Here is a 27973-nt window from a genome sequence, read left to right as displayed (position 1 = left end):
GGGCAGGAGGCCCCCCCGCCCCCTTGGGAGCCCCCCGAGTGACCATGTCTCCTTCGGCAGGTGTGTCACCAAAGCCCTGTTCAACGCACAGTTTGGGAGCATCTTCCGCACCTTCCACAACCCCACCTACTTCTCACGGCGCCTGGTGCGCTTCTCCGACCTCTACATGGCCTCCCTTAGCTGCCTGCTCAACTACCGCGTGGACTTCACCTTCTACCCGCGCCGCACTCCCCTGCAGCACGAGGCGCCGCTCTGGATGGACCAGCTCTGCACCGGGTGCATGAAGACGCCCTTCCTTGGTGACATGGCGCACATCCGCTGAGAGTACCTTTATTGTCTGCATCAGGCCCAGCCCCACCTGTCCCGCCCTCTCCGGGCAATAAAAGCCGTGTCCCTCGTGCCTCTGCGTCACTTCACTTCGAGGATCCTCTGTGTGTCGGGGAAGTCCTCCTCCAGGAGCGAGTCCTGAGGGGAGGACTGTCGATTAGCGTCTGGGCCAGGACTGGGTCCCCCTTCTCACCCCCCCAGACCCCGACTCACCTCAAAGGGCTCAGAAAAGGCCTCATGGCTACCAAAGACGGGGTTAGGGACGGAGACCAGAGTTGGGCTGGTCCCTTCCTGCCACGGGGAGAAGTCGTCAGCAGCATCATCTTCCGCCTAGAAAGGCAGGTGAGTCGTGAGACCTCAGCAGCCTTGCCGGCCCAGACCCCATACCTCCCTTAGCCCCCAGCCCACCTACCTGGAAGGCAGAGAAGCCAAAGCCCGTGGACCGGCTTCGGGCATGAAGGTAGAGGGCTCCGGCCACCAGGCCAAGGACGGCTCCAGCAGCCACCACAGCCCCCACGCCCGCTGCCACAGGCGGGGTATCCGGGGCCACCACTGCCTGCTGCTAACGAGGAGAGCATCAGGGACCTGGCCGGAGCGGCCCCTCACCCCTCCCTGCTCTGCCTGTCCACGCTCAACTCACAGACTGTGGGGGCGCCAGCAGGGGGCTGGCCAGAGTGTGGATGATGCCATTGAAGGCCAGGATATCCCACACAAGGACACGGCTGACCACAACTGCCCCAGGGACCTGTAGGGAGACCGGAGTCAGGCCCAGTGGTGATCAGTGAGGGCTGGGCCAGCAGGGCAGGGACCACCTCCAGACTCACCTCAGGGGCCCGAGAACTGTTGCCAGGGCCCAGGTCGCTGATGACGAGACTGAGGCCCGAGTGGGCGGGAAGCAGGGTGCCCTGGCTGGCGTTGGTGCTCAGGAAGGTGGTGTTGGAGGCGTGCAGCTCCAGGTCCAGACCGCTCAGGGTCTATGGGCACAGCACAGCCGTTGTCGTGGACCAACCACAGCAAGCAGGATCGGCCCTGCCCTCCCTGCACTCCCTGTTACCATGTTGCCAACGAAACCTTCATTGACAGGGACGAAGAGCGTCTTGTAGGTGTGCTCGTCATCCAGGAAGTCCAGAAACTCGAGACCCCTCGGGGTGGCATTGGCGTAGCCCAGTAGCATCTGGGGATGGTAGGACGTGGGGTTGTGGGCGGGTTCCCGCCACAAGGATCCCCGCTGCACCACACCCCTGGCCCCCGGGTACCCCATAGAAGGTGGAGAAGTTGGCAGTGGTGGCCAGTACGTCTAGCAGCTTCCCATTGCACACGCTGGTCCCGTCACCCACGAAGCCATCGCGGCATCGGCAGGCCACATCTGCAGGGAAGGCAGCGCAGTGAGTCACCGGGGAGAGACAGAAGCGAGCGGGCTTGGGGCGCGGCCGTACCTTGCACGCGGAAGCAGTAGGCGTCCCAGCGCTCCGAGAGGTTCTCCCGGGCGCCCAGGCTGACCACGCCCACCTGGCCATCCCCACAGTCTGCCGCGGGGAAGACGACAGGGTGGGCAGCCGAGCCGTTGGCCAGCCAGCCCACAAGGCAGAGGTGGAGGCCCAGCTGTAATGGGAGAAGCAGAGGCTGAGACCCAAGGCCCAACTCAAAAGGGCCCTACAGGCTTGGCTCCCGACCCAGGCCCCACATACCTGCTGGGCAGCGGAGAGCTGAAGGAGAGAGGCAAGGACAGCCCCCTGGGCCGCACAAGCCGCCTCAGCCTCGGAGAAGTTCAGGCCGTAAGGGCCACTGGGGGCCTGGAGGTGGAAGACACCAGCTCGCTTCTCTGCAGAGGGGAGGGATGCATGGTCAGTGGGCCACCACCCGCTAAAGCGAGGGGGCGGGGAGGGGGCGGGGAAGCGCACCCTGGAAGTGCAGGTCAGTGCACACGGCGTCTGCGTGACAGGGAGGCGGTCGGTCCAGGCAGCGGTCCACGGGCGGCTCGGGTTCCAGCAGACACTGCAGTCCATCACCCACGTAGCCAGCGTGGCACACACAGCGCCGCATGTTCTGGGGCAGGGGAGCAGGTGGGCACTCTTCAGGGCCTGGGGCAGCCAAAATTGGGGCCCCCCTCCACGATGGCTTGGCTGCCCCCTGCTCACCGGCCCAGTGTTCAGGCAGTCGGCGTGCTCACTGCAGCCCCCGCGGTGGCTGTCCTCACAAGGGTTGCGGGCCTGGCAGCTCCAGCCATCGCCCTCATAATCTGGCCAGCAGGTGCAGGTGACCGCTGTGCCTACCTGGCTGCAGTTGGCGTGCTCGCTGCAGCCGCCATGCCCATCCTGGCACAGGTCCACCACTGGAGGTGGGGAGCAGGGGGTTGGACCAGGGGACGGGGGGGGGGGGGGGGGAGGAGGGGCGAGGCGAGGGAGGAGGGGAGCAGAGCGGGCCCTCCACCCCTGCTCACCTGTGCAGGTGCGGCCGTCCCCTTCATAGCCCAGGCTGCACTCACAGCTGTTGCCAGCGCGGCACACGGCCTGGGGTGCGCAGGGTGGAGCACATACAGGCTGCAGCTCTGTCCCCCAGGGCCCACCCCACACATCCAGGTTAGTGGCTGCCCTCCTGGACTCCCATCCGAGTGTGCAATTGGGGCACGCACTGGTGTGTGCAGGGTGGGCACAAGCACAGGGCCCACTCACCCAGCTGCACCTCACAGCGTGGCCCTGTCCAGCCCTCATCACAGAAGCAGGAGCCGGAGCCCCCCAGGCCCTCGTCACAGCGGCCGTGGGAGGTACAGTTGCAGGCTGGGGAGAGGGACAGGCAGGATGGTGTTGGCACACAGGCAAGGAGGTCAGGGAGTAGGGCAGGGCCAGGCAACACAGCCTACCTTGGCACAGGGGCCCGAAGGCTCCCGGGGCACAGAGCTCACAGGCCATGCCGGCGAAGTGCGCGTGGCACCTACACTGTCCGCTGCCGCTCATGCCGTCCATGCAAGTGCCGCGGTGGTTACATGGGCTGCTGGCGCCGCCAGGGCAAGCTCGGGGAGGGGTGAGGAGAGAGGTGAGGTCAGGGGCCTCGTCAGCAGCCCCGCACATGCACCCCCAGCCTGGACACACTCCATCCTCCACCCAGTGGCAGCGGAGGTTCTGGCACAAGCAGCCCCTGTGCCCTGGAGAACACCCAGACCCCTAGCCCAGTCCACCAGGTCCTATACCACCTACACACGCACCTCTGCTCAGAACATTCCTGCGGGTCCACTCACCCCCAGCCTGACCACCCTCAGCTGCATTCTGAGACTCAACAGCCAGAGCTGTGCTCCCGGCCGTCCTGGGGGCTGGGAGGGCCGGTTGGCAGAGTTTGCAGCCTCAGGACACTCACCTCGGCACTCGCTGCCGTAGTGACCAGGGCAGCAGCTGGGCTTCCAGGTGGTGGTGACACAGTTGCGGTAGCAGCCCCTGCCCAGGCCTTGGGGCTGACCCCAGTGGTTGGGCCGGGTCCACACACTGCGCAGGGCCAAGGAATGCAGCGGAGGGGACGTCCAGAACTTGGAGAAGTAGCGCCAGCAGGCCTCGGGGCTGCCCTGGACCAAGAGGGATCAGGCTGCAAACCTGCGCCTGCTGGGCCCTGCCCACCCCCACCACCTAGCGCCCAGCGCTTACCTGTTCCTGTGAGCCCGGAGGACAGGGGGGTTCCAGCCCACAAATGCTGCAGACTTTCTGTGAGGAAAGGAAGACAACATGGCAAGTCAAGTGGGTGGACAGGACAGTGCCAAGTGGCCTTGGCATCCCCCTCTGCCTCTGGCCTCCCTCACCAGCCACAGCGGTCGGGTCTCGAAGCGGTCACAGCGGGCACCAAGGCCAGGCGGCTCCAGCAGCTGGTCAATGCCGTAGGCCAGGCCCCCTTCAAAGGGCAGGTGTCGCTGCACGATTCGGGCGGCGTCCTCGCCCACCGTGAGCGCGCCCTGCCGGGGAGGGGTGTGGAGTGGGCGGGGGGCGTCAGAGGTGTACTGCAGCCCCCACTCTCCGGGCCACTGCCTCCCGCCGCCCTCGTTCAAGCTTTCTCCCCAGACTCACCGGCCGGTCACGGCTGCAGGAGAAGGAGATGGGGGTCCCGTGCATGGTGCGCAGGGGGCCCAGGTTGGGCAGGTCAGATGCCAAGGCCTGAACACATGGAGCCATGGTTGGAGCTGGGTGGGCAGCCTGAGGGGCAGGCAGTAGGGACCACGCTCTGGGGATGCACCCACCTCGACGTTGCGGATCACGTGGCCCCGCAGAATGGCTGCCAGCTTGTCGCGGTGGTCCTTGTGGTAGAGCCAGACCTGGCGATCGGGAGGCAAGGCTTGTAGGGCGGAATCTGTGGGCCACAGCATGGTGAGTGGCCTGTGGAAGGAATCTTGAAGCAGGGGCAGGAGGCCAGCCATCTGGTGAGAGAGAGGTGTGGTGGGCGGTCACAGCCCCGGCCAAGGCCAGTGGGCTGATGGAGGGGCTCCTGGGACCCGGGTGACCTTCCCACCAGCCACTCTCCTCTGCAGCCATCCCAGGCCAACACACATGAACATACATGCGTGTGGTCAGGTGTGCGGGCACATGGGCACACACACTGACAGTCACCCACACACACCACGCAGCACACACTGAAAGCTCACACATGGGGGCAGTACCTTCACAAGGCCGCTGAAGATCTTGTAACCGAAGGTCTCTGCAGCAGCCGTGAAGTTTCTCTGGGGACAGGGCCTCAGTGAGCAGCGAGCTCAGGAGGGGAGGGAGGGTCCCAGGCCCGCACCCAGGTCCTACCCGCGGAGCTGGGGTGGCGTCAGCTTCCCAGTGCAGCACTTCAGGCGGCAGCAGGACGCGGTCGATGAAATGCAGGACACCGTTCACAGCCTCCTGGTCGCTGCTCACCACACGGGCGAAGTCATTGATGTAGATGCTGCCCTGGGGGTGGGCCCGGGACGGAATGAAGCCAAGTGGTGGGGGGCCTGGTTGGGTGAGTCTTGGGGAAGGAAGTGGGCAGGATCAAGGCAGAGGGCAGGCCTCGCCTCCTGCCTCAGGAAACAGCTGTTGGATTTGGCTGGTGGGAGCCCCACGGACATGGGGCCAAACTCAGAAGTCCTGAGACCAGGACTAGCCCCTGGCTGGTAGTAGGTAGTATCCAGGGCTGGCGTCATCTCCCTGTCAGTAAAGCCGGCCTAGGAAGGTGAGAGGGTCTTGAAGGCACGGGTGCAGGGCCCAGGCGAGGACCCAGAGAGCAGTGGAGTCCTGGGTCTGTGGACAGCCCACGTCGGGGGCGGGCGGAGCTGGGCCTACCTCCCTCTCGCTGAAGCGCAGCGGATGCCCCGAGAGGGCGGTGGCATAGCCCTCCTCCAGAAGCTCCTGGCTTCGCAGCTGCCGGCAGCCAACAACGTGGTAGCGGAACACAAGCTGGCGGTTGGCGCGAATCCGGGCCAGCTCATCCTGGAGCGGGAGTCATGAGGGTACAAGGGGGCTCTCTGCCACCTCTCTGCCCAGGCAGTGCCCACAGCCCAGCAGGCCCAGCCCTCCCCAGCCTTGCTCCGGGGCTGAGTTACCTGTGACCTGTTTGTCATCAGGTCTGCGTGCGGCACAAAGATTGTGAAGGGCCCGTCCCCCTTGAGGTCCTTGTATTCCTGAGGGGAGGGGGCAACGGCCTGAGTGGAAGGAGGGCGACTGGGGACCAACTTGCTTCTCCTGATTTTCCAGGGAAGACCTGGACTCAGAAACCAAACCAGCAGCCAGCTTCTGACCAAATGAGACTATCAAGGCCCAGAGATAGGTGGGACCTGTAGCTCAGAGAGACCCAGGCTGGACCAAGGATGTGGAGGCCAGCTGGTCACTCACCAGGAGATGGAGGCTGAAGAAGGAGGCGTGCTTGTCCCGAAGCAGCTCCTGAGGCAGGGAAGGCAAGGGTCAGCTCAGAGTTTGGTCAGCCTGTGTTCAGGGCTGGTGCTTGTCCCAGCACCGGGAGCCCAAGGTCTGGCCAAGGCAGAGATGAGGAAAGGAAAGCCAGGGCGGTCTGCTCTGGGATCAGAATGGGTTTCATGGGTCGGGCCCAGGAGCAATAGCCAATGCCATGGCTCAGGCCCATGGGGGGCACTGCAGGGTCGGGCCGGGGTCCTCCCCAGGCGTCAGTACCAGGCTGACGCGGGCTCGGCAGGTGAAGCCATCCCCCACGGTGCGGGCTGCATCGCAGGTGCACGTCCTCTGGCCATCCCCCGTGCTTTTGCACACGGCATAGGGGCTGCAGCCCCCGTTGTTCTGTGGTGGGGACAGGACAGAGGCAGCAGTGACTCCCAGGCCTCCTCGGCCCCAACCTTCCCTGTCCACGCCCCAGAGCCCTGTCTCCTCCTGCTCAGACCTGACCTTGTGGCAAAGGTGGCTGTCCCTTCAGAGGCTCTCAGGACCCCACCGGGGCTCAGGAAGCTGGTACCCCTCCCAGGCCCCTCCCTGACTCTAGGGGTACCCTTGGGGCCTGACCTGGGAGCAGGGGTCCAGAAGCACACAGGCCCGAATGCCGTCCCCACTGTAACCTTCACGGCAGCTGCAGGAGACCTGTCACAGATCCCAGTCAGAGGGGCTGCTGGATGGAGGCGCACCCCTCCCAGGGCCTGTTTCGAGGAGCACCCTGCCCCGTGGGGGACAGCCCAGCCCCAGTGTGCGCTCCCCCAGTTGTCTCACCTGCTGGGGGCCTGTGGGGATACACTCGGCGTGCATGTGGCAGCCCCCGTGGCGGATGAGACAGCTGTTGGCTTCTGGGGGAAGAGGCGCTGGGATGAGGAGTGGCCCCTCTGTCCATCCATCCGTCCAGGTGCTCGCCCCCTAATCTCAGCACCCACATTCCCATGTGCCCCTCAGCCAGACCCCCAGCCCATGTTGGCCCTGGTGGGGGACCCCAGTCTCACCCTGGCACAGCTCCCCGTCGCCCGTGTAGCCGTCCAGGCAGGTGCACGTCCGCTGCCCAGGCGCCACGGTCGTGCAGTTGGCGTGGGGAGAGCAGCCGCCGTGGTCACGCATACACGGGTCCACGGCTGGGGGCAGATGGGCCCAGAGAGCGGTGAGTGGGGAGTGCAGGCCAGCAGGGACCAGGAGGAGGGGAGGGGAGACCCCAGAGGGCACAGAGGCTGGAGCTAAAGGGCGTGGAAAGGGCTCTGGGGCGGTGGAGTGGCTGGACCTGAACAGGAGACGCCGTCGCCCGAGTACCCCGCGGCACAGACGCAGGCAGGGGCTGCACCCGAGTCCTGCACACAGCTGGGGGGACAGCAACAGCTCAGGTGGGTCTGCCGGCCCCCACCCCGGCCCCAGCGCCCCTGCCCACCGGCCCCGGGGCCGAGCTCACTCACTTGGCATTGGGGTCGCACTTCTGCAGGCACTGAGGGCCACTGATTTCTGGAGGGGTAGGAGGATGATAGTTCTGAGCATGCGGACCCCGGAACTGCCTCCCCAGGACTCGCCCCTTTCCCCAGGGGGCCGCTCCTCACTCTGGTCACAGCGGAGGCCCTGCCAACCCACGTTGCAGACGCAGCTTCCGTCCCCGCGGAGGCCCTCCTGGCACAGCCCATGGGTGCAGTCGCACACTAGGAGCAGGACGGGGTGGGGGGGACAGGCGTCAGCCGGTGCCCTGCTCTGGGGTCTCCGTGCCCGCTGCCCTCAGCCGGCGTCCCCACCTCTCCTGCCTGTCCCCCGGGTTCACCTCCAGTGCAGTTGGGCCCGTAGCGGCCCAGCTCGCACATCTCACAGGCGGTCCCGTGGAAGCCCTCATGGCAGCGGCACTCCCCGCTGCCCAGGAGCCGGTCCTGGCACTGCCCATGGCCCGAGCACACACCGCCCAGACCCTCCGGGCACGGCTCGCACAGGGTGCCGAAGAAGCCAGGGCAGCAGTCAGGCACCTGCGGGGCATGAGGATGTCAGGGGGTAGGAAACCGTGGGGGATGGCAGGGTCGGGCATCTTGGGGCCAGGGAGAAATGGAGCCTGCCTTCTACAAGCCTCCGCAGCAGAACTGAAAGGAGGGCCAGGCGGGACCCCACAGTGCGGGGCGCAGCTCGCCCCACTGCTGCCCCCAGGGCTTGGCTGGTGCAGTCAGCTCCAGACTGAGCCCTTTCTCCCCCTCCGCACCCCTAATCCCTGGAGACGTGGCCTCAGGGACACACACCGGCCTCTCCAACCTCAGAATTCGCTCCCCTCCCCTTCCTCCAGGCTGTGGCTTCCCGACTGCATCTCCATCCCAGCCCCCGCCACTGTCCCTGAAGCCTACTCTGGCCTCCTATCCCCTCCCACCTCCTCCTCTCTGGTCAAAGGCAGAGGGCCTGTTTCAGGGCAAACCTGGATCTTCTTGGCACACGTGTACGAACAGCCCCGGGAGAAGGTGTAGCCAGACCGGTAGACACAGCTCTTCCTGGGGGTGTCCTGGAAACGGGGACAGGCAGAGGGCTCAGCCAGTGGTCAGGGAGAGGCAAGGTGGTGAATGGGCAGGCAGACAGATTACAGTGAACAGCCGGTGAGACAGGTGAGCAGGATAAATAGCAAAAGGGTCAAAGAAGAAGCAGGACAGACTCCAGGAAGAGATCACAGGCGAGACCCAGGCGTGGGCCGCAGGCCGAGTGAGTCTGGGTGAGGCCTCCTCTGGGCAGACCTGACCCAGGCCTCCGGGCCTCCAGGGAAGTCGAGTGACCCACACTGTCCAGGAGCCCACGCCTGGGTGAGCAGAGCTGGGCTGGGGAGCCTGGACACCTCGGGCGCATGAGAGCCGGTGGAGCAGGGACGGAATGAGCTGGGGCCCTTCTCACCTCCAGCTGGTAGCCCTGAGTGCAGCGGAATTTCCGGCTACAGTTCACACATTTCTCCTGAGGACAAAGAGGCCAGAGGATTAGGCGGTCCTGAGGCGAGGGCTCAAACCCACCTGGCCTCCTCCGTAGGCTAACAGCTCTCCCACCCTCCCCAGGCGCTCCTCCCGCTAGCCAGCGCCTCCAGCTCTTCACTGCCCCCTGCCGCCCGGCCTCTTACCCGCAGGGCCTCGGCGTGGCTGTGTAGGCAGCGGCTTGAGCCCACCGTCAGGACCCCCGACAGGCCGAAGAGTGAGCGGCCAGGGGCCTGCAGCACAGGGCCTTCCAGCGGCACATGGTTCACCTCGGGCTGGGGTTGGGGGGCAGAGGCTGAACCCCTCTCCCCACCCCCTCCCCACCCTTACCTCAGGGACTGCAGGCCAGGGAGGTGCCCCAGATCTGGCGTAACCCTATGGACTTGGGGGGCGGTTCTCCCAGGATAGGCCGTCCCTGGACCTCAGGCTGGAGGTGCCCAGGTGGGGGGATCTCCAAAGGAAAGGGGTGTTCAGGAGTAGGGTGCCTAGGGCAGGGTCTCCTTTGCCCACCCCCTGCCCAGTGCCAACCTGGCCACTGTGGTTGTAGAAGACAAGCCAGTGGGCGGGCCCCAGGAGGGAGTTGCGGTGGCCCCCCTTGCCCAGGGCCTCCGTGGAGAGCGCCTCGCCCAGGATCACGTGGTGTCGCACGACGTCCAAGGCCTGGAGTGAGGAGGAGACGCTCAGGGGCCGTGAGATGGAGTCTCGCCCGCCCTGATGGCCCCGGCCCCGGTGATCTCACCAGGCTGCTGCTGTTGGCCTGGGCCTCCAGAGAGCGGTTGGTTGGCACGAAGATGGTGTAGGCGGTGGCGGCCTCAATCTGGGGAACCAGCCTGTGGTGCTAGGGGCAGGGGGCAGGTATCAGGGGTGGCCTGCTTGCCCTCAGTCCCCACCCTGGGAGCCAGCAGCCTGGCCACAGCAAGAGGGAGGGTGCCCCCGACCAGATGCCCCACCTCCGCCCACCCTTACCTGCAGCAGCTCCCCGAAGAGGTGGAAGGCAGGCACCGAGTCCAGCTGCTGCAGCAACCCCTGCCCCCCCGGCACATCCCCTCTTGGAGGTAGTAAGACCTGGCACGGAGCACGGGGGCTGGTCAGCACGTCCCTGCCCCTTGGCCTGCCTAGAAACTTCCCTGTGCACACACCCCCCTCCAGCCATACCTGGCTGAGGACATGTAGGACACCATTGGTGGCAAGGAGGTCAGCCACGTCCACGCTGGCGTTTTGCACCCAGATCCTCTGGAAGGCAGAAGGGAAGAGCTCAGGTAGACACAGGTAGACGCTTGAGAGTGGGTATAGCACCGACAGAGGCTGCTGGCCATAAGGTACCCAACCGACCTGAACACCCTCAGACTCAGGACCGACCACATGGGCACACAGACCCTCGCTGGGGCCCAGGCATGAGGGGACAGCTGTGCACATGCAGACCACGATGGACAGACAACCCCCAGCCGGGCAGTCACTCTAGCCCGAAGATGCTGCCCAGCAGCAAATGTGTCCTGAGCACAGCATCTGGGCTCGGCCTTGGCATGGCGAGGGGACCCTGGGCTGGGAAGCCGGCAGCTACCACTCGAATCACCCCCAAGCCCCTAGGGCCCCTTCTGTCCAAAGCCCACCACATACCCCACTGACGTTGTGAATCTCCCAGCGTACGGTGGGGTTCAGGGTGGATACATTCTGCCCATGCAGCCGGGCCAGCTCCTCCTCAGACAGGGCGCCCTGGAGAAAGTGGGCCCTGGGGGGACACGGTTTAGGGGGGCCATGGAACCAGGTTAGTGTAACCTACACACTTCACCCCAAAGGGTGAACAGATGCCAAGTTGAGGACCTCTGGGGAGGGGCTGGGTCTCGCACGAGAGCCCCCTCCCAGATCCCAGCCCTGGCAGCCCACCTGACCAGCTGCGGCAGCATCCTTGGCTGAAGCCAGAAGGCCTGGTCCTTGGTGCTCAGCCGACGGATGGCAGACTCCGAGGGCACCAGGGCTGTGACTCGGCTGTCGGCAGGAAGAGTGACACCGGCCCCCTGCGCACACGGTGTGCAGGGGTACAGGAGTCATGAAGGCAGCCACACCTTGAGATCGCAGCCCCTAGCCTCCGGGCCTGCCCTCCACCTCCAGCTGTTACGTGGCTTGGATGTGAGTCCCCAGCCCCAGCATTCTGCCCAATCCTACCTTGATCCACTGGTAGAAGATGGAGAAGTGGGCATTTGCCTCCAGCTCCTGAAGGGAGAGGAAAAGCTGAAGTCACCCATCGAGGGCCAGACCTGAGCCCCTTCCTGGGGACCCTGAGCACTGCCCCACCACCCTCCCTACCCGCCAAGTACACGAGAGGACGCCTGTCGGAGAGCAGCGAACCACTCACCTTGAGGATGTCTCCGTAGCAGCTGAAGCCATCACCCCCATAGCCAGGAGGGCATGTGCAGACCCGCTGGCCTCCCCCCACTGCCCGGCAGGTGGCCTGGGGTGGAAAGGAAGAGACACGGCCTCCGTCCAGCACCCGCGCGGCGAGCAGGCTAGCACCCCCCATCTCTCCATCCACCCTGGCCCGTCCACCTGTCTGTCCGCCTACCCACCCCTTTCTCCCTCACCCAGTCTGTGCTCAAGTGGCTCCTTTGCTGGGCCTGGCCCTGCCCCCCAAGACCAGTGAGCATTTGACATGTGTCACACTGACCCACCACAACAGACGGGGCAGCTGGGAGGGCCGGGCCCTCAGGCGAAGCCTGAGCTGAGAGCAGGAGGAGCTAGCCAGGCCAAAGGTGTGGGCCAGGGAGGCAGGACGGGCAGTGGGGGTGGAGTCTGGGCAGGGGTGTGGCCTTCATAAGGAGGCCTCAAAGCTCTGTGTTATGGGCGAGCAGGTGACAGGGTTCAGATTTGGGATACAGAAGGATCCCAACCCTGACCGGAGACAGGGACACTGCTGGGGCCAACCTCCCCCACCCCCCGATGCCTCCCCTGGGCACGGAGACCTCTCAGGGCCCCCCTCACCAGATCATGGCAGCCGCCGTTGCCCGCCCGGCAGGGGTCAATGGGACTGCACACGTAGCCATCTCCCGCGAAGCCCAGCTTGCAGGTGCACCGGCTCTGGAGAGGTTGGCGGCAGGGAGCCTCGTCTTACCAGAAGCATGAAACCCTTTCCTCCCCGACTGCTCAGCCCCCAATGGGCGCGCTCCTCTGGAGAGGCCTGTTCAGACCCCTGAGGAGCTTCTCCCAGCCCCACCCTCAGACGGTCACGTTCCAGTGCAGAGACTGAGGCCCTGAGGGGAGACAGGCTCTCGGGAAAAATCCCAGGAAGTGATGCTGTCGGGTGCGGGGGGGGGGGGGGGGGAGGGGCCTCCCATGGAGCCTGGGGCCGGCCAGGCTGCTTAGGTCTGCAGCGTGTGGTGAGTAGGCAGGTCCCGCCAAGGCCAGCCCAGGGATGGCGGCTGGGATCCCACCTGCTACCCCGCCACCGTGCTTGGCTGCCCCAATTCTCCCCGCTAAATGCCAGTGTCCCTGGGCTGGTCCACACTGCAGGGCAGCCGCTAGTGAGACTCCCCAGATCTCAGCTGCCCCTCTCTGCATGTTGGGGGCACCTCCAGCTGCTTACTCCATCCTCAGCTCTGAACTCGAAAGCTCCTGATGGAGTTCGCATCCAGCTCGCAGGTTACCTGAGTGCCTCTGCTGAGGCCCCATGGCTGTGGTCCAGGAGCAGAGGGAGCCCCAAGGGTCCCTGCACCAGCCTGGGCCACTCAGAGGCTGACCTTGACACAGCCAGGCCAGGCCTCCCGGCTTGCATGTTCAATTCTTCAATGCTAGCCAGTCCTCGGGCTCACCAGGCCTGACAGGCCTCACAGGGGAAGGTTTCAGGTTCTGAGAGCCTGTGACTGGAGTCTGAGACTCCCAAGTCCTAGAGCTGGATGTTCACGAGTCTAAAGATTTCAGGACGTCACTGTCCTTGGGCAGGGGTCTCTTCAAGCTTTTGCTCAGTACTGAATCCCTACATCTAGAACAGTGACTAGCATGTGACAGGTGCCTGGTGACCTGTGGGAAACCAGCAAGCGACTGGATGAGATACTCGCCATAAGACAGTAGCTCTAGCGGCCAGTTAGAGCAGAGAACTTGTGGATTCTCGGTTATGAGAGTCCTCACCCCTGAGAGGCAGGAGTCACAGCCTTCTGGTCGGGAAACGACGCTGCCCTAGACTGGCACTGGACCGTACCTTCCTCTCAAACTGTTGTGATCTCCATGTTGGCATCTAGCACCTGTCTGCTGCTTTCAGACTGTACAACTCAACATTTCAGAACTGGACTCTCGTTTGTGTCTGAGGTTTGAGACCCTGAGCTTGAGTTCTTAGAGTGGATGTTGCTAGAGCCAGATGAGCTGGGGGAGAGTCCCCCCACCCCCACCCCACCCTGCTCTCTCGAGGCCTGCCAAGCTCACCTGCCCGGGTCCCACATAGCTGCAGAGGGCATCAGCATGGCAGCCGCCTCGCAAGTCCAACTCACACTCGTCGATGGCCACGCAGACACGACCATCCCCACTCCAGCCCTTGTGGCATGTACAGTGGTAGGCACCCCGGGCCCCAGGGACACACTCAGCCTGTGAGAGCCACAGATGAAGAGCTCAGGGTGGCAGGCTGGGGACGAGGGAGTCCCACCTCTAGCCCGTGGGTCAGGCCTTCAGGGCAGGGGCCAGGCTCACATTCTCTGAGCACCCGCCACGGTCTGGGCGGGAGCAGGGGTCGCTGGGTGTGCAGGAGAAGCCGTCACCCTCAAAGCCATCCAGACAGAGACACCTGGGGGTGGGTGAACAAAGGGCCTCCAGTGAGCCTCAGGGAGCTCTGAGCAAACTGACAGGCACGGTCACGGCAGGTGGGGGCACAGAGGGAGCCCAAGTCCTCACCTGGAGACACCCCCCTGGTTAACGCAGCGGGCGTGTGGGTGGCACTGCTGGGCCTGCTCCGTGGACCCACAGCTCACCGTGGACTCATTGCAGAAGTGGCCGCTGAAGCCTGGGGCACACGTGCCACGTTGGCACACTCCCCCACTGCCTGGACGGTTGTCACATAGACCGTGGACACAGCCGCAGTCTGCAAGGAGCAGATGGAGCAGGGAAACTGAGGCAGAGGCATGGCTGGCTGGGAGCCAGGACGCAGCTGGGCAATGCTGGGACTGGAGCAGCCAGAGAAGGTCTGACTGCAGGGTCACAAAGTCAAGTCATCCCAAACTCGAAAGGAGAGAGAAACAAACAAGAGCAGAGCAATTCATTGCTTGCAGTCACCCTATTCTAGCTGCCCTGCTCCCAACACCATCAGAAAGTTCTTCTGTGTGTCTGACCTAAACCCTTCATGCTTTAGATTGAATTATGGTTGTCTTTCCGGCATGGATCAAACAGACACCTGCTTGTGTTTCCAAAACCTTCTCCATGGTACGTGGCCTGAACCCTTCTTCCTGAGGTTCTATTTCATGTCCTGGGAGTCCTCAGCCCACCTTGCAAGCAGACCCTTTATCTCCCTGGTAGGGAGTCTTGGCCAGGACCACTCACCTTCCTGGCACTGGTCTCCATGCTTGTTCGGGTTGGAGCAGATGTGGCAGGCGATGCCCTTGTAGTCTGGGAAGCAGAGGCAGGCCCCACTGCCCTGGACCCCATCGCTGCACTGGGGGTGGGCAGGAGGCAAGAACAGTCACTGCGAGGCAATTATCCACACCCTCTCCCCCAACACCCCTTCTCCCCACAGGCTAATTCTGTGCTCCTGCTCCCCGCAGAAGACTTCCTGCTCCCTGCAGAAGGCCTCCGGCTGGAAGAGACCTTGAATCACGGACGCTGCCAAAAGAACCAGCCCCCTAAAAGGCACCTGGCCCTGGAGGGTTCATGGGTGACTTCTGCTCAACCTAGGCGCCCCTATCCCCCCACCCTTCATGCCAGGGCAGGAGAGGACTCACGTTGCCTTTGCCGTAGCAGGGGTTGGAAAAGCCCCCAGGACACTGTAAACAGTCAGGCCCAAAAAACCCTTTGCAGCAGCCACGTTTCTGTAAGAGAACACATCTGAGGGTCTGTTGAGAGCCACGCTGACCCCCTGGTCCAGCTGGCTTCTGCTCCCTGGTCCCGTGTCTGCAGCAAGGGGTGGGCGAGGCCCCTCTGGGACACCTTTTCCACCATTAGGATGCAGCACAGCTCTCTGAGGATGGCAGCCCACTCAGCCATCCTGGGGGGCTCCCGAGGAGAAGCCAGCACCCTGGGTCTCCAGGGAGCGAGCGTCCCGTGCCCAGGCTTACCTGGATGGTCTGGTTGCAGTAGTGGGCGCAGCCCTTCTTCAGGACGTTGAGCCCAGTAGGGTCGTGGATGTAGACACACTCCTCAGGAGAGATGTCCTGGGTGGGCCGGGCCAGGCTGGTCAGCGGGCAGGGGTCCTGGGCCGGCCCCCTTGCCAGGCAGCCCTGGTCAAAGGACCTCACCCCCACCCCTGGGCTGGGCACTTCCACTGTCAGTGGAGATGTGCCTCCAGGGCCAGCCGAGTCTCCCAGCCCAGCTTCCCCACTCTGACCCAGGGTAGAAACCTCGCTGGGCAGTCAGGAGTCAGCCCCCAATGACTGGGCCAGGGGATGCTCACCAGCTTCACGCTGTTGGGGGGACATGTGCTGGTGTTCAGGGCTTGGCAGTCCACACAGGAGCCCTGGGCAGGGTAGGGGGAGGAGGGGAGAAGGGTTAGTCATGGTTTGTTTATTTAGCAAACCCTAAGACAGTGGCACTGAGGCAAGGCCTGAGATAGGAGAAGAGTCACCACAGGAGGGGCAGGGGAGGCGGGGAGGGGGCATCCCAGGAAGAAGAAAGAGGGTAAAGGCCTTGTGGTGAGAGAGTTCGTGTGAGAGCAGCTGAGGCCTGGGCGAGGAGGCTGGGAACAGGGTGGAAAGGCATGAGTGACAGCCAAGGGTCTGTCCGGAGGACTGCTGAGGGCTGGGCGTGGGTCATCCAGGCCAAACTGTGGGGCCTACACCCGAGTCCAAGAGCCACGCACTCTCTAGAGGACTAGAAGAGTTGCCTCTTTTCCCTGGAAGATGACCCCCACGTAAGAGGCACTCACTGCCACGACCGCATGCTGCTTCTCGTTGCAGAGCTTGGGCAGGATGGGCAGGATGGTCGGGGGCAGCAGGATGCCCTCCAGCATGTGGATCACGCCGTTGGCAGCCAGCACGTCCACTCTCCGCAGGGGGACCCCCTCAGGTCCCAGCAGGAGGCGCCCCTGTGGCAGAGCCCGGAGTGCATCCTCGGCCTGGCTCCCACCTCGGCACTCATCGCGCTGTTGAGGCCCACCCTGCCAGCCACCTCTTCACTGCCCCCCAGCAACGTCTCCTGCCCTGGCAGAACTGCTCCAGCCTCCACGCCCTGATCCATGAGGTTTCTGCCACACGGAGCCCCCCGAGTTTGCTGGGACCCAGGAGAGGGATTTGGGCTGTGCCTGCTCCCACGTGACCCCCACCAGGGCCTGCCTGGGCTCAAAGGGCTCAAGGCACAACAGCAGGTCTGAAAGAGGCTTGACACTGGCTGGTCATCACCAGCCCCTCCACTGGTCCATCCCTGTGGAGCTCACCTCCTCTGAGATATTCACAGCCAGGATCTGGTTTGCCATGGTGAGCACCCGACCCTTGGAGATGAGCTTCTCAACAGTCAGCTGGGGTGGAGGAGAGGGTGGCCTTAGGCCGGGCACTGACCACACCTTGGGGCCATGCCCAGTCCTGCCCAGGTGACCTGCGGCTACCACCTTGGTCCCCAGACTCTTCCCTGTGCCGTAGAGTCCAGATGGCAGTGGGGAGGAGAAGGGGGCCCGGGGGAAGACCGGACTCTGCAGACAAACCCTCTGAGGGCCCAGAGGCAGGTGTCAGCTGGCCACCCTCCCAGAGGCCCTCTCACCTGGCCGTGGTTGTAGACGTGGTGCCTCACTAGTTCCTGCAGTTTGGAGAGACCCTGGCAGGAGAGAGCGGTCCTGGCTGCTCAAGGCTCTGGGCCTGCGTCCCCAGACCCCTCTCTCTGGTGAGCTTACCGCTGTGAAGAGGTAGACCAGGCGGCCATCCCGCAAGCCATCCACTGCCTCATTGCTGGGGGCAAAGACTGTGAAGGGTCCGGGCCCATCCAAGAAGGAAGGCAGCCCGCAGTTCTGTAGCAGTGAGAAAGAGGCTAAGGGGCTCTGTGGCCAGCCCTTACCTCTAAGTCCTGCCTGGGCCCTGCGCTGCTCAGTCTGTAGGGAACGCCCACCAGGAGTAAGTGGGAGACACTGGCAATGGGCTCACGCTACCACAGAGCCTCAGGATGCGGATGGGCAGGTTCTGGGACGGGGGCATGGGCCAAGGCTCGTCCTACTCCGGAAACCCAGATCACTGTGGGGCTACAATCTGGGCAATAAGGGATCCTGGCCCAAAAGATCAGATGGGCTGGGACCTTTCCCCCAGACTCACCTCCAGGATGGTTTCAAACCGGCTGAACACCTCATTGGAGGCAAGGATCTGGCCGATGGTCCTCTGTAAGAAGGCACCAGCGTGAGGGCCCAGAGGGGAAGGAGCTCTGCTCCAGCCCTGCCCAGAGCTACCCTGGGGCCTTCTCTGAACTCAGCACAGGTCAGAGATCATCCAGCGGCACAAGGCTGGGGGAACAATAGCTTACCTTGGGGTCCTCAGGGAGCTCCGGTGGGGGTTGAGACCGTAAGGCAGTGACGACGTGGAAGAGGCCGTTGGCTGCTGGGTAGTTAGCCCTGTGGATGGTGAACGTCTGCTGCGGCTGGTCTTCGTATTTGTAGGTATACTTCTGACGAGACATGAGATCATTGACTCAGACTCCAAACACCCACCCCTTGTCCTAAGGCTCTGTCCGCCTCCACGCCTCCTCTTGGGCTGTGTTCCCCACCTGTGACTCCTCTGGTCCCCAGGCCGAGGCCCCTGCTTACCCTGAAGCGGCTGAAACTGACAGTGATCTCCTGCCCGGCCAGCGTCCACCACCGGCGTGGAGCCTGGGTCCCCGCCTCCTCCAGCATGTGCTGGCCGGCGATGATGTGCTGTCTGCACAGCTGCTGGGCGACGGATGCCTGCGGGCACAGGGGCGGGGGTGCCGAGCGGGCCCAGGGCAGGTGGTCCTCTTTGTGCCACCCCGCCCGAGCAATGGGGGGACAGGGGGCCTCCCAGGGCTTGGTCCCCAGAGTGCATGAGCGGTGGGGACACTCTCCGGGCCCTTCAGCCTGGGGTGGGTCCAGGGTGGAGGCGGGGGCTCACGTTCATGGTCCTGGAGGAGACGAGTGGTGCCAGCACAGTGAACGGGCCCGACGTGCTGAGGATCTCCCGGCAGCCCTGGTCTTGGGGCAGGAGGGGGGCACGTCAGAATGGGTCTGGGAGGCCCACAGGCATCAGTCTTGGGTCTTGGAGCATTGTGGCGGGGCGGGGGGAGGTTGGGGTAGGTCTCGGGTAAATGAGGACATCGGCATCTGGGTGGCTAGCTCCCACCTCCATCATGCACCCCAACCCAGCCCATGCTCTGCTTCTACAGCTCTTGGGCAAAGAAACAAGGCATCTCCAGAGAGTCCACCACGGATGCTGGGTGTGAGGGGCGGGGTCTCTGGCAGGTGGCAGGGCCACACACCCAGCATGGCAAAGGTGCCTCTTAGCCGCAATAACATGCTCGTCTGGCTGGCCTTCTGCACCTCGTGGAGCAGGTGTCCGTAGCAGGCACGCCCGTCCCCCACCTCGCCCTCCTTGCACACACAGCTGGGGATGTGGGTAAGAACCAGTCAGGTTGGGGGGGCATGGCCAGGCTCCCCCTTCCAACCCTCACCCACCATCCACACAGGCCCTGAGGTTTGCACGGGCACACACTTGCCCCAGCCCAGCGGTCCTGTCCGTTGTCCCTGGGGCCCAGACCGAGACCCCCGTGCTCACCTGGTCTTCCCATCAGGGGTCACCTGGCAGGTGGCTGAGCGGTCACAGGAGAAGGCAGAGCAGTGGGCGAAGCAGCCCGCGGAGCTGTCGTGGGCAATGCTGACCAGGCCTGGCTTACATGAGCAGGAGGCCTGGCCCGCCCAGCCGGGGAGGGTGGGGGTGACACCACATCCATGAGAACCCAGAGAGCTCCACTGGGCCCCCACGGCTACCCTCCCAGAAGCAGGCTGTCATCCTCCTCTCATTTTATAAATGGGGCAGCTGAGGCCCCTAGGAGAGCCGTGACTGACCCACAGCCAGAGTGAGTGCGGGGAGTGCTGGGGGCCGCTAGCTCACCTGGCCTGGCCTCCTGTACAGACACAAGGTGGAGTTGCTGGGGCAGCCGCCGTTGTTGGTGAGGCACGGGTCCTGGGGCAGACACACCGTCCCGTCCCCATGGTAGTTCTCAGGGCAGCGACACTGGGCCTGTCCTCTGGGGCCCACAGAGCACTGGGCAAGTGGGGAGCAGGGTGACGGCTGGCAGGGGTCGGAGGCTGCGGGGCAGAGAGAGAGCCCACGTGAGCCGGGCCCCCAGGGGCCCCGCCCTCTGCAGCCTCTAACCGGGATGGCCCAGAGACGGTGAACAGGCTGATCCACACCTTGGGGACGGGCCCTATTTCCCTCCCTCGGGGACAGCTCTCCCTCCCTGAAAATGGCCAGATTGTACTTGCTGTTCTAAAAGGATGCTCTCCCTGAGCTGAGGCCCTGGCCTCCTCGAGACCCCTGACTTACCCTGGCACTTGCCACCCTGCTGGGTGTAGCCAGGCAGGCAGCTGCAGAAGGGGGCCTCTTCAGAGCAATGGGAATTCCGAGGACAGTTCAGGGCCTGGCATGTGAGCAGCTCTGAGTGGAGAAAGGAGAGGCTTTATTGCAGCAGCTCCAGGTTCCAGGCTGGGGAGGAACACTGGAGCAAAGAGGCTCTGCCCACTCTGCTGTGTGACCCTGGCTAGGGCCCCACCCTCTCTGGGCCTGTGGGCGGTGAAGGCTTCAGTTGACACCCCCTCCCCCAGCCAGCTGTGGGCCTCTTGAAGGAAGCGGGCTGCAGGCAGAGGTCCCATCCTGCTCTGGCTGGTGAGGAGTGCTAACCCAGGAGCTGCTCACCTTGGTCACAGCGGGCTCCAGCATATCCAGCAAAGCACAGGCAGCTTCCATCCCCACGCGGCCCGTGGCGGCACACGCCATATACACAGCTGCACACTGGGAGGGGCATGCAGGGAAGGTGGGATCCTGGCCCCACCCGGCAGGCACACGGGGATGTCGAGCCCCTGCCCTCTGCATCTCCAGGACTCAGTGCCCACAGGCACGACCTCCAGATGGCAGAGGAGTGGGGCAGGACCGCAGGGGAGGTAGGAGCCCAGGGCAGGCACCTGGCCTAGTCTGGGGGCTCAGGGAAGGGTTCCTGGAGGAGACCTCCAAGAACAGCATGTTAAGGGCTAGAGATGTGATCAAGCAAAGCTCATGTCCCCAGAAGAGATGTGTGAGGCTGGACGGCTGGGAGGGAATCTGACAGTGGTTGGTTGGAGGGACTGGGTCGACATTGGCCCCCAAGTGGACACCGGCCCTGCCCTCCTGCTGGGCCAGTGCTCACCTGACTGGCAGTCAGGCCCAAACCGGTTGGGATCCCGACACTCCTGGCAGGCTGAGCCACCGAAGTTCTCCTGGTGGAGAGATGCACCAAGTTAGCGCAGCCCCTCACGCTCCCCCCGACCCAATGCCACCGGGCCCTCACCTGGCACACGCAGGTCCCATTCCCTTCTATGCCATCCAGGCAGGTCCCATGGCCGTTGCATGGGGTCTCGGCACCGCCGGGGCACTCTGTGGACCCCCCCACACATAGAACTCAGGTCTGTCCCAAGGACCCCCGGTTTGCCCAAGCCCAGCAGCTCTGGGCAGCCCCAGACGTGGTCCCTCCCCTGGGGGCAGCCAGAGTCAGGTGGCCAAGCTGTGCATGAAACAAGCCAGATGAAGGGGCATGCCAGCGAGCAGGGGCGGGCGAGGCAGGGCGGGCCCCCCCCATACCGTAGCACTGGGACCCCCAGTAGCCAGGGCAGCAGGCCTTCTGCACCACGTCCTTCCAGCACTCCAGGCTGCAGCCGCTCATGGACAACAGAGAGTCCCCCAGCTGGACCTCGTATCTCAGGACCAAGGATGGGCAGGGTGATATGACTGCCCCCTGCGGCAGCCCCAGCCCAGCCTCCCCACCCTGGGTTCTGCGGCTCTTACTACTCGTCCCATCCCTTCCCTCCTGGCCCCGAGCTGAGCACAAGGCCTGGTCCGCCGCAGACGCTCAGTAAATAGCGTCAGGCCCGCCTCTTAGTCCTTTCTCCCTGCCTACCTCTGTCCCGCTGGAGGGGCCAAGAGACACGTAGATGAGTGAATCCCTGCCCTCACTCCCCAGGCCTGCCAGGCCCTCCTGGTCCCCTGCCACCCCACAGGACATCCCTGGAAGCAAGCAACGGTGGGGATGCGCACCGGCAGTCCTGTGAGATCTTCTCCGGAAAGGCCCGAATCCAGCCCAAGGGACACACTCGCTTCTTGATGGCAGGGCAAGGGGTGCAGGGTATGTGAGTGACGAACTTGGTCTTCACATCGCAGCGTTTGGACTGGACCTGGGCCACGGGCAAGGTTTGGAGTGAGGGGCATGGACCCTGCACACAGTCAGGACTTGTGATCACAGCGAGGCCGAGCACCCCTCTCTCCAGGCGCTGATTCCCCATCTGTTCATCAAGGAGGCCCTGAGTCTGGGGGCACACTGCCTGTCACAGGCTGTCCCCTGCCACAGTGCGTCCCTATGTCCACAGCCATGCAGCTCTGCCTGGGGGCCCGGAGGCACGCACAGAAGCCTGAGTCTCTGCCTTCTGACATAAAGGGCATCTGGCATTTTTGTTCCATTCTGGGTGATTCAGAGGAGGAAACTGAACCTCAGGCAAATGGCCCTCACCTGTAGCCACTCAGGGACTTGAACCTAGACTCTCAACCTAGTGAGAGACTCTCAACCTATTCTCACCTTTCATTTAAGTATAAACACCAAGTGACAGACACTGCTGAGGAGCGGAACGTGGCCACAACCATCCCCACCCCAGGCAGGACGAGAGCTTCAGCCACACGCCATGGGGCTGGCCGTCCCGCTGGCCCGCTGCTCTGAGCACATCCCTAGCTCTGTGCTGACTGACCCCCTCTGCCAGCTGAGGGCCCTACTTGCTCCCTCAGGTCAGAGGCCCAGCAGCCAGCACCATGCCTGCAATTGACCCACGTGAGCAGGCATGTGGGAGGGAGTCTGAGTTTGGGCCAAGCGGCCCCAAGCCCTGGTCCAGGCCTAACCCATGACCCCACATGCCAGCTGGGACCCAGGGAGCCACTGCCCATCACTAGGCAGGCAGTGTTGGCAGTGAGGGAGCTGAAAGGATCCACGTGGCGTCCCAGGGAGGTGGCAGTTGAGTTGGGACCTGCAGGATGCATGAAAACTGATCAGAGGCAGTGCTCCTGGCAGAGGAGACAGGAGAGGCAAAAGCCAATAAGTGGGAAGAAGCAAATAGTCAGGTGTGATCAGGCAGAGACAGGCAGAGGGGCTCAGACCAGGTCAGCGAGGGGAGGTGGAGTCCAGAGGAGCGCCAGGACTCACTTGTGTTTTCAAAGGGTCCTCTGGCTGCTGCACGGAGAACAGAGCAGGGGACAGGGGAAGAGAGTCATCCAAGTGCCAAGAAAGCCCTGAAGTCCCACCTGCGGGTCTGTCATAGCTCCCCCAAGTCCACAACCACTGGGCTACCATTATGGCAACAATGTTCCAACTTTCTCCAGCATTGACCTGAGCAACACTCCCAGCTGCCGGTGGAGGAGAGACCCCAGGGAGGAACATTTTGATGAGGAGAGGTTTCAGGGACTTGAGGCCTGGCCTGGAGAAGCTGAGAAGTTCCCATCTGAAAAGTGCTGAACACACTCCAAAGGGAGTGAACCCAGAATATCTCTTTCCTAGAACACATCACAGATGTGTGGCTCTCCAAGCGAGAGAAAAGGAGAAATAGTGCCTGAACTCCTTTCTGGTGAACATGAAGGGCCTGGGGCCTCTCCCCGCTGCTGTGATTTGGCCTTTTCCTCTCCCTCTGAGGTCTGCAAAGAGGGAAGTTGCTGTGGGAGGCCTCGGGCTGGCTGTAGGCTGGATGCTGCGGTCTCATTCCCCATCCTGACACTCGGGCTTTGCTGACCCAGGGAGGGACTAGGAAGTTGGGTAACTCCCAGCCAGGCAGCTGCTGGCTCAGGGCAAAGGCTTGGCACGCAGCTGGTTCCCCTGAGGACCACCTGGCCAGCCAGACACAGCTGCCAGCGCCATCACCAGGGGCCTGGGGACCAGCGAGAGGGCACCGCCCTTACTCCTGTACAGAAGGGGGCTCCGTTAAGTAGGGCGTGAGTTACCAGCACGGGAGGAAGCTGGAGCCTGTGCCCTGTTGGTGGAGTGGGTACACATTCATGAGATGTTGCCTCTGTAAATTGGTGATGGGTGGATGAATAAACCAGTGACCAAATCACACCCCTCTGGGACCTCACTGGAGGTGGGCACTCAGGCCTACAACCTCAGCACTGATCCCACTGGGTGGAGTGCAGCTGGATCCCAGCCGAGTGCTGAATCAGATTCCCTTCTTCCCGAGGGCATCTCAGGACCCGTCTGAGCCGGGCGGGCACTGCCCCCCTCCCTGTCCTAATCCAGAACTGATTCTGCAATGTCTGCTTCCCACAGAGACACTGCTGGGGAAGTTAAGGAGACACGTGGTGTTAAGTTGTTGAAAGAAGATGGAAGAAATTCCCCCAAGCTGGGGTCTAGGGCCCAAAACCCAAACTCCCTCAAGACCAAGGGATCCCCAAACTTCTCTGTGTTGTATATCAATGTCCCTCTCCCTTCAAATCATAGCTGAAGACTGTAGGTTTCCCTTGCATCAGCATGTGCCCAGCAGAAGGGGCACTGGGTGAGACTTGAATAGGCAGGTGCCAAGCCCCCTCCTCCAGGAAGACTTCCCTGACTCTACTGCCTGAACCTCCATGTGTCAGAGTCCTACTTCTCACTAACTGTGACCCAGAAGTCATCCCATCCCCTCAGAACTTCAATTTCCTACTATTCACAGTGAGTCTCATGCTACACAAGGTGCCAAGTGCTGAGAGGCCAGCGTTGACACATTCCTGACAAAATCCCCAGGGCCTGCTTCCCTTGCCCTGACTGGCTGAGCCCCAGCCCCAAAGGCAGATTTACAGGTGGTCTGTGACAAGAAAGGGCTTCCCAGATGGTGCCAGTGGTAAAGAACCCACCTGCCAACGCAGAAGACTAAGAGACACGGGTTCAATGCCTTGGTCGGGAAGATCCCCTGGAGAAGGAAATGGCAACCCATGCCAGTATTCTTGCCTGGAGAATCCCATGGACAGAGGAGCCTGGTGGGTTACAGTCCACGGGGTCACAAAGAGTCAGACACGACTAAAGTGACTTAGCAGGCAGCACACATGTGACAAAGAAAACCTCCCAGCCTGAGTATCCCCGCAAAGACCCCTGTCACAAGGACATGAGGTGGGCTTTGAAATTCCCTTGTGTTGTACACATGAAGAAGCTGAGGCAGGGAGGGAGCAGGAACCACGTGCAGGGCTCAGCATGGCCTGACGCCCTTGGCTCCACCACCATCTCCCCAACTTCTTCAGCCTCAGATCTGCCCGTCCCTGAACCTGACCTGGCCCTGAAGCTGGGGAGGTCCCTCTCCCTGCCCCTTCTGAGGGACCACAGGTGAATAAGTGAGCCCCACGGTGGCACGGGGCCTGGGTCCCCACCTGGTCCTGCCTGGCAGTGGGGCCCTGGGCAAGTCCTTTCCCTCTTGGGACCTCAGTTTGCCTGTCAGTGATTCAAGGACTGTCACCACGCCGAGGGGAGGGGGCTCTTACAGAAACTCCAGTCGGGATAACGTCCCCGCAATGGGCGGATCTGCAGACAGGCGGTCGGAAGGGGGCTTGTGCACGTGAACCCGACAGCCGTACTCTTGGACCCTGTCGGCTCCTTCCTCGTGGCCGGATCGGGACTCACAGAGCGTGGCTCTGGAGCAGGATTAACCTGTCTCTATAATCCCTGGGCCTTGGTTGCCTCAGGCGGAGAACAGGGCACACTGCTCGGGGACTGGGAAGATTCGAAGGCATGACGTCCCTGTGCCCAGGGCTGTGTACTTGGCGAACAGCTGCTCTTAGATGTGAGGGTGTGATTGGTGGCTGCTGTTTGCCCAGGAGGACTGGGTATGAATAGACCTCACTGTGCCTCCGGGCACTCTCAGGGCAGGACACAGGCACGCACACACGTGCACACACACCCAGCATGCCTACACACGGCCCATGTGAGCCTCTCAGTTTGTCAGCTCCGCGAGGTTGGGGGTGATCACATCTCCCACCCCCAAGCCAGGGCCACAGAGAAACCGGGCCTCACTTCAGGCAGGGGGATGGGCCTGGCTCCATACCCCCAATCCTCAGGCTGGGGAGCCCTGGGAGAGCTGCCCGCACCACCTGGCTGGCTAGCCAGAGACAGGAGGGAAGACTGACCTTCCCTGCCACCCCAAAAGCAGCAAAAACACAGACCTCAGCCTGGGGAAGTGGGCACAAGAGCCCAGCCCTCCATCCGGCTCACAGAAGGTCAGACAAGAAGAACCTGCCCTGTGTGTCACCAGCCCCGGGCCTGCTCCATGAGCACACCCTCCTTGCTCCCACCATGGCCAGGAGAGCCTGGATATCACGCCCCCCAGTGACCAGCTCGTACTCACTTTCTGCCCTCCAACGAAGCTGAGGCCTGCTGAGCAGAGAGCCAGGAAGCAGAGCAGGAGGCGGCCACGGGGCCCTGCCATGGCCGGTGGCGGCTGGCGGGCACGTTGTCCAGGACAGAATCAGGGCAGCGGTGTGGGGAACGAGCTCTAGGAGGCAGGCACTTCGCGAGCAGACAGGACGGGGCGGGTAGGCGCTTTAAAAGCAGCCGGGAGGCCCCGCCAGCTCCCCCCCACAGGAACCCGCCAGGATTTCCTCCTGCATATCAGCAGGCTGCAGGCGGAAGGGAAGGTGCTGGCCACTGACCCCTGCATGGATGCCTGGGCCCTGCTTGGGGCTTCCTGGCCCGGGACCCTCCTCCTGGCACCACAGCCTCCAAGCCCACCATTAGCCACAAACCTGGGGTGTATCAGTTGGCAAAGCCCATTCAGGTGCAGATGCAGACAACTCACTACCCCAAGCACCTACAAGCCCTTTCATTCAGAGGCTCTGGAGGGTTCTGGAGGGTTGGGGAGAGGGCAGCCTCAGAATCGGGTCTGCCTGCCTCCATCTGTCCAGCTGCTGAGGGCACCTGGCAGCCTCTGTGTTAAGTGGAGGCTGTTCCCCCTCACCTGCCCAGCTTCACTTGCTCACCTTTGACTGAGCTTGCCCACTCAGCCTTCACCACCCCCGGATCCCCATCCCCGCTACATGCCCTCTCCCAAGGGGCACCCCCACTGCCAGTAGCCCTCTTGCCCAAGTCCAGTCTCCCCGCAGTCCTGAGGCTTCCCCCTGCACCCCCTTCCACACCAGGCTGGCCTCTCCCATCTGCTGCCTGATCCCCCTACTCTGCTCCACCACAGGATTTTCTATCAACACTCTGTTAAGCATAGAGTAAGCTCCCTTGGCACAGCCATTACGCCACAGATCCTCACAAGACTCACCACAAAGTTCAGCCTCAGGTCAGAGGTCTCCAGCCTGCACCTCCTTCTAGCACTGGCCACCAGCGAACAGCAGTTTATTTATTTTCCATCCCCTGCTGGAACGTCAGCCATGGGCGAGCAGGGACGGAGTCTGGCTGATTCACACAGACTCCGTTCAGGTTGGTGGGATGAATGAATGAGTCGTTCCTCTTACCATGCCGATACTGGTGGGGGAATGGAGGCTCAAAGGGGTAGGGAATTTCATCCTAGATCACTCAGCTAACCAGTGGAAGGATCCAATCCCAGGTCTGCGGCTTCTGGGGTACCCTGCCCCCCACTACCCTGCAGATGACCCCGGCCAGGTCTTGTCCTCACAGACCCGGGCTGGGATCTACACTTAGCTGCTGGGCTGCAGGGTCTGGGAACAGCAGTCCAGGTGTACGCCTGGTGGGCCCTGCCTCTGGACTATAACTCCCCATTTATGGACAATGTAACCAATGAAGACCAATGAAGGGGCCTTGGCACTGCCCCCTCCTGTACCAGCTGACAGGCTACGAAGCTCATCTTCAACATCTGGCTGAAGGGAGGTGAACGGGGAGACCCTCCCCTTGGTGGCTGCCCCCATCTGGCAGAGCCCTCCAGGCTAGGATTCTCCACTCCGCTGCACCAGGAAAAACTGAGGAGAGGCAGGCCTGGGAGCCAGGCTGACTCCTCCTCCACTGCCCAGCACTGCTTGTCCCGAATGATCCTGCAACCTTAGGACCCTGGGCTCCTGACGGGGCCAGGATGAGGGAGAGGTGAGCAGGCCACGGGGACCCTGCTGCAGGGCAGGAACGGGTTGAGGAAGAACGGGGCACAGGGGCTGGCTCCCAAAGAAACCTCATGTCCTACCTCGGCAGGGCTCCCTGAAGCAAACCACCTCTCAGGAGATGAGCCCAGACACGGACAGCACGGGGTCCTCCTCCCCGCCATCCACCACTGGGGCTACCTCCTCTGCAGGCCATTCTGGTGAGACCCCTAGACCCCACACAGAGAGCTGTCCCAGGCTCCAGGCCTGACCCTCACAGCAGGCCGGGGCTGATATTCCAGACCTGAGGGGGCAGGGCAGCAGCCGGGGTGCCAGGGGCTCCTAAGGAGCTTCCGGTTTGCCCTGAGGATCCTGATTTAGCCACAGCCCAGCAGGGCCCTGTCCAAAGAGCCCCTTC

General features: G+C 63.1%; 2 protein-coding genes across 8 annotated transcripts in view; one reads left to right on the top strand and one right to left on the bottom strand.

Annotated features, from left to right (window-relative positions):
* NT5DC2 (5'-nucleotidase domain containing 2) overlaps nt 1-400 on the top strand; it is a 43049-nt gene extending 42649 nt beyond the window's left edge. Inside the window, exon 13 of the mRNA XM_055413992.2 lies at nt 61-400. Coding sequence (XP_055269967.1) covers nt 61-322 — 262 coding nt within the window. The 3' untranslated portion in view covers nt 323-400. The remainder of the gene's footprint in view (nt 1-60) is intronic.
* Nucleotides 315-26453, bottom strand: STAB1 (stabilin 1). Of its 7 annotated transcripts, XM_055413986.2 has the most exons (70): nt 26266-26453; nt 25869-26029; nt 21568-21704; nt 21115-21230; nt 20825-20910; nt 20684-20753; nt 20197-20292; nt 19828-19938; nt 19393-19589; nt 19057-19187; nt 18761-18885; nt 18397-18476; nt 18075-18212; nt 17795-17935; nt 17590-17652; nt 17178-17291; nt 17048-17101; nt 16728-16808; nt 16221-16379; nt 15750-15812; nt 15415-15510; nt 15082-15168; nt 14684-14795; nt 14042-14228; nt 13841-13934; nt 13580-13738; nt 12146-12241; nt 11523-11618; nt 11333-11380; nt 11054-11184; nt 10787-10898; nt 10325-10402; nt 10136-10234; nt 9909-10007; nt 9698-9829; nt 9316-9444; nt 9099-9155; nt 8635-8718; nt 8005-8200; nt 7793-7888; nt 7655-7700; nt 7486-7562; nt 7217-7342; nt 6993-7066; nt 6792-6866; nt 6450-6572; nt 6156-6203; nt 5867-5944; nt 5607-5753; nt 5094-5234; nt 4961-5020; nt 4544-4720; nt 4374-4460; nt 4112-4261; nt 3960-4016; nt 3679-3880; nt 3188-3337; nt 3000-3104; nt 2768-2875; nt 2466-2659; nt 2229-2373; nt 2016-2149; nt 1764-1929; nt 1584-1693; nt 1382-1501; nt 1152-1301; nt 968-1072; nt 740-889; nt 541-657; nt 315-465 (listed from the first exon to the last, which is right to left on the bottom strand). In XM_055413986.2, the coding sequence occupies exons 2-70, from the start codon at nt 25947-25949 to the stop codon at nt 409-411; spliced, it is 7710 nt and encodes a 2569-aa protein (XP_055269961.2). In that variant the 5' UTR covers nt 25950-26029; nt 26266-26453; the 3' UTR covers nt 315-408. The 7 variants fall into 7 exon arrangements, with proteins under 7 accessions (XP_055269961.2, XP_055269963.2, XP_055269964.2 ...); XM_055413988.2 differs by lacking the exon at nt 26266-26453 and having other exon boundaries at nt 25869-26090; XM_055413989.2 differs by lacking the exon at nt 26266-26453 and having other exon boundaries at nt 740-886; nt 25869-26089.
* Between the last annotated feature and the right edge of the window lie 1520 nt (nt 26454-27973).

The sequence above is a fragment of the Moschus berezovskii genome, chromosome 24 (assembly GCF_049115385.1).
Source record: "Moschus berezovskii isolate FMDL1 chromosome 24, NW_MosBer_1.0, whole genome shotgun sequence".
Classification (NCBI taxonomy): Eukaryota; Metazoa; Chordata; class Mammalia; order Artiodactyla; family Moschidae; genus Moschus; species Moschus berezovskii.
The sequence above is the reverse complement of the archived record's forward strand: the minus strand, read 5'-3'. Positions and strand labels throughout refer to the sequence as shown.

Bases quoted from the DNA above. Each gene is read 5' to 3' on its own strand.
- STAB1 (XM_088831840.1), bottom strand. From the start codon at position 24,498: ATGGGATTCTCCAGGCAAGAATACTGGCATGGGTTGCCATTTCCTTCT. The intron at 2,150-2,228 runs GTGCGCTTCCCC...TCCCCTCTGCAG, and splicing joins CACTGACCTGCACTTCCAGG to AGAAGCGAGCTGGTGTCTTC. The intron at 1,302-1,381 runs GTAACAGGGAGT...CTGTGCCCATAG, and splicing joins AAGGTTTCGTTGGCAACATG to ACCCTGAGCGGTCTGGACCT.